This window comes from Arachis ipaensis, chromosome B08 (genome assembly GCF_000816755.2).
Source record: "Arachis ipaensis cultivar K30076 chromosome B08, Araip1.1, whole genome shotgun sequence".
Lineage (NCBI taxonomy): Eukaryota > Viridiplantae > Streptophyta > Magnoliopsida > Fabales > Fabaceae > Arachis > Arachis ipaensis.
In genome coordinates this window covers 11,051,569-11,056,568 of record NC_029792.2, presented here as the reverse complement: position 1 = coordinate 11,056,568, position 5,000 = coordinate 11,051,569, and the positions used below count along the sequence as shown (strand labels likewise).

The following is a 5,000-nucleotide window of genomic DNA, read 5'->3' as shown; positions in this document are numbered from 1 at the left end:
TACAATCCAATTCGAATCAATTAAATTAGGATTATTAATTTTTCTTAATTCCAAACCAAATCGGCTCGTGAACAGCCTTACAAGAGAAGCACAAAAAAGAAAATTAGAAATAGGAAGGAAATAAATGAAAGAAAAGCTGTTAGATGTCATTATCAAAGGGTTCAAAAAGGTGTGGGTACAATACAAGTAGAAGACATGGTGATTGAGAGTTACCTCTCCATCATACACCATCCCCCTTAATCATACTTCATCACTACCAACAACTATACACTACTCTCACTAAAACTCTTTCTCAAAATAATATATTAGAGTGGACAAAATCCCTTATATACTTTTCAGAACATGGCTCAAAAAAGAGCTTGGGGTTTGTGACAACAAACTAACCTCTTTTCTTTCTTTCACTTGCAACAACATTTGCGTTTGTGGGGCTAAAAATAAAACGACCAAAACATCTTTAATCTCTTCACTCATCACACTCTCCCACGCTTTGCAGAACCATCAACCAGCTCTCTCTTACTCTCAACCAAAGGTACCACAAATTATCTTCTTTTCTTTTTTTTTCTACTTTGAATCTCTTGCAAGCCTTCTGAACCCATGTGTTTTTTAACACCCACTTCCCAGTTAGTACAATTCAGTTTCAAGGCTTGGAATTTGGATAAATTAAGAAAAGAAAAGAAAACAAAAAACTGCATATTCTTCTGAAGTCTATCATAAAGTTCAAATTTTATTTTTACTATGTCCTTTTTACTCTATGTTGTTGTAGTTGCAGTTGTAGAAATGATGTATGCATATGAGTCATTTGATGAAATACGTAAGAGAAAGCAAATGAGTTAAATTGGATTTTGTTTTGTTGTGTGTATTTTTATTCACATGCTATGGTTTTTTGGATTTGGAATTTGGTAGTGGTATTGCTCTAGTGGACAGGGAATCTTGAGAGATTGAAATTGCAGGTTTGTTTCTTTCTGGGATCAGCAGCAAGTGGCAGAGCTATCAGAAAATTCAGATGAAGCTCAACAAGAAGAAACACCAATTTAGAGTTAGAAAGGAACCAAATCCAAAGAGTACTATCCACAACAAAAACCTATAACAAACCCAAACCCCAATTTCAAGAAGGGAAAAATAATCTGAATTCCCATCACCAAAATTTTGAGCACAAAACACCCCATATATGATATATGAAATAGGCTCAGAGACAGAACAGAAGAAGAACCTTGTTTGAATCAAACCACAGAGCATATAAAAGTGGTGTGTTATTATGGGAATGAAGAGCACTGGGGGAGAGATTGTTCAAGTCCAAGGTGGTCACATTGTTCGATCCACCGGCCGGAAAGATCGACACAGCAAGGTTTACACGGCGAAAGGGCCGCGTGACCGTCGAGTTAGGCTCTCGGCACACACTGCAATCCAATTCTATGATGTCCAAGACAGGCTTGGTTATGACAGGCCAAGCAAGGCAGTGGACTGGCTTATCAAGAAGGCCAAAGCAGCCATCGACAAACTCGCCGAGCTCCCTCCTTGGGAGCCTACACCTCCTCCTCCCACTACCAATGAGGTGGAGGAGGATCAGAATGGAGGATCAACTGACATGGCAATTGCAGAACAATCAGAGTCTTCTGGTTACAATTTTCAGCTTCAAAGGCAACTTGGTAAGAACCTAACATCATGCTTATTTTGTGCATACATGCATCAAATAAAAACTGCTACCTTATAATTTTGTAGTTTTTTAATTTCAAGCTAATTTACTTGTATTCATATTTGTGTGACATATAGGTGAAGACCCTGAAAACCAACACCACCACTCAGCATTCATTCCTTCACCTATTGACACTGATGGTGGCATAGCATTTTTCCCAACAACGTCTGCTGCTTCCTCCATCAATTTCCAGAGCTACCCTCCTGAGATAATCTCAAGGACCAACAACTCCTCAGAGGATCTTGGACTTTCCCTTCATTCTTTCCAAGATTCTGGCCTAATTCATCATCATGGACAGTCACAACAAGGAGGTGGTGCAGATCATCAAAACCCTTCTTCAAATGACCAAACTCTCTTTGCTAACTACCAGAGAATGGTGGCCTGGAACAGTGATGCCGGAGGCACGCAAGCCGACATGAACCGTTCCGGTTTCATGGTGAATTCACCTGGTTTTTCTTCTGCTTTTTCTCATCATCAACAAAGGGGTACCCTTCAGTCCAGTTTCTCACCATCACTTCGCCCTTGGAGTGAGATTCCTCAAATGGCTTCTTCTAACGAGCATCACAGCCATGGTGTTGGCTCTGACAGGCCTTCATCTTCTGCTTCTCCTAATTCACATCACTGACACCAAAAGCATTGAACTTCACAATGGTGCAGTGTTCCCTATCTATCGGTATCAGGTAATAATACTTCACTGAATCCCCATTATTTTTTTCCTCTCTTGGACCATGATGTTAAACAATTCCATCCAAGGGAAAATGGAAAAGGGAAAGGGACCACTTCAATAGATTTGCACAAAGATGTCATCTTTTTGAGCTTTTCTTTATTTAATAGAACAAATAATGAAAACTCGTCAAAATCAATTGTTTCCTTTTATGCAATACTGAAAATTAAGTACTTTTTCTGAATTCCTCTTATGTCTTATGAATCTTGTCATGCAGGAGCAATGTCTAACTAGATTTGCAATCTTGGGGGAAGATTAAGATGATGGGCACATTTTGATCATCTACAAGACTTTCAAATTTGTCTGGTTGGATTCAACTTCCTTTTTTTTTATGGCTTTCTTTTCTTTCCCTTATTGCAGGCCAATTACACTGGTGTTTTCCCCCCTTCTATATAATTAATAGGGGGTTCCTTCAAAAGTTGTTTGATAAATTTGTGTAATTAAATCTTTATGAAACTTTGCTCAATTAATATAGGGCTTTGAGGTGGATTCCTTGGTCATTTATAGCTCTCATTGCTTGTTAGTGTTGAGAATAGAGTAGTTCAAGAGGAAAAGATTCTGGTTTGGTTTTGATTTATTATTAATTTATTCTCTTCCTCTAGTAGAAAAAGATTTTGGTTTCTTTTATCCTTGCCCCACCCAAGTACAATATTTAAAGGATCACTTTAGAAATCACACTTTCTTGAACAATTTTGCAATGTGTTCTTCTGTCATTCTGTGTCTCCTTCAACTTCAAGTAGCTCTATCAATGAAACTGTCCATTGCATTTTGCATGTAACTTAGTTTCATTGATTTTATTCAAATCATTAGTTATCTGTTGTTTTATTTATATTAGTAAAGTGAGAAAAAAAAAGTATATATCTGTTTTAGATTAATAATTTGTCACATGTAAAATCTGCAAAATAATTTAATAGTAGTTAATCCTTCGTTATCTTCAAGAGCATCATAGTCCAACTGCGTAAATATATTACCAGGAAAAAAAGTGAAAATTATTGAAAAAGTTGAAATAAATTAGAATTTGATTAGGCGTATTTTCAATAGTAACGTGTGGCCCCTCTTCAGTCTTCACACACGAAAGTATCATCAATTGAGTCATAAAACCGTACAAATTAATTTAATGCCGATCCTATTCCTACCTTGCTATAGCTTTGATTATGTTGACTTGAACCATATATCACAAAATTCACAAACTTTAATTAAGAAACTAGCACCTTCTATTCTATGTCAATAATCAAGCTATGGATGCTTATAATTTATACTTATACAGTGACACTTCTTGGTTTATGCAAGAATAGGACTCTAGTTTGGATTACAATTGGAAAATATAAGTGAAGGGTGTGATAGGTTGAATTTATAGTTGTATACTCAAAAAAAAAAAATTATGCTATTTAGTAGAGATATATATATGAAATGGATTTAATCAAGTAAGGAAAGTAAGACTTGTTTCATTTTTTAATATAGGGTGTTAGGGTATCTGGGGCAAAGTTGGGCAAAATAACACTTATCTATTTTTGTAAAAATAAATGATAATGCATCTTTTGCTACTTAAATTATTTGGCATTCAATAATATTGTATTTTATGAAGGATTGAAGTTTATTTTTTTCAACGTACACTAAGGTAGCGTTTGGTGGAGAGACATAGACGGAAAGACTGAGACTGAGAGATAGAGACTAAGAGATAGAAATTGAAATAAATCTCAGTATTCTGTTTGGTGCAAAATGGGAGACAAGAATTGAAATAAGAATGAAACTCTAATTTAATTTGCACAAAGAGTAAAATTAGAATTAATTAATTGAAATGAAAGTATTTTAGGTATAAAATATTATTAAAGTTTCAGTCTTTATCTCTAAAAATTTCAGTTCTTGTGTTCCTATTTTTTGGAGGTACTGAAATACTGCAATTTTAGAGACAGAGACAGAAATTTTAGTACCAGTCTCTAAACTAACAAACACAATACTGAGTCTCAATCTTTCAGTCTCTATCTCAATATCTCAAAACAAATACTACCTAAGGAATTTTCATCTACCATCGGTCTCAGCCAAGTTTCGAATTCGAGCGTACTTGTTGCAAGATAAAGATCATTTATCACTAACTGAATTATTGAAGTATTTAACTAAAGATGTCTTAAAGAAGGTTTGGGTCAGTTTGAGTTTTCTTTTTTGTCCATATTTTATGAGTTCGGGTCTTTCTTTTTGCATGGAAGTTCGGTTCGGTTAGACAGGATGAGAATTCATCGTCAAAAGTATATTTGGGCCTGAGTACTGTTGTCTTCTTTGGGTTTTACACTTTTAGCTTATATATAAACGTAATAATTTGTTAACCAAATAAAAAAAAAGGTAATAATTTGAAAGTTTAGAATAGAGGAAAAACAGGCAAGGTTTTGGTCTAGTGATTATCGTGTATTATAGAGACTTGACCAGGTTAAGTAATAGATAAAACTCTTAAGTATTGTGTGTGTGAATTTGGTATGAGCGAGTCTGTAATGCTTAGAATTAGAAGCTGTACAATTTATTTGACAAAAAATAAAGAAGAACCATAATGTTCAATCTATATAATTATTAAATCAACTATGCTAAGTGTAC

General features: G+C 35.0%; 1 protein-coding gene across 3 annotated transcripts; it reads left to right on the top strand.

Moving 5' to 3' along the window:
• Positions 224-2,992, top strand: LOC107613723 (transcription factor TCP4). 3 transcript variants are annotated; one of them, XM_016315846.2, is made up of 4 exons: positions 224-529; positions 904-1,646; positions 1,771-2,373; positions 2,635-2,992. In XM_016315846.2, exons 2-3 carry the CDS (start codon positions 1,256-1,258, stop codon positions 2,316-2,318), a joined length of 939 nt encoding a protein of 312 aa, XP_016171332.1. In that variant the 5' UTR covers positions 224-529; positions 904-1,255; the 3' UTR covers positions 2,319-2,373; positions 2,635-2,992. The 3 variants fall into 3 exon arrangements, with proteins under 3 accessions (XP_016171332.1, XP_016171331.1, XP_016171333.1); XM_016315845.2 differs by having other exon boundaries at positions 226-529; positions 951-1,646; XM_016315847.2 differs by lacking the exon at positions 224-529 and adding an exon at positions 789-811.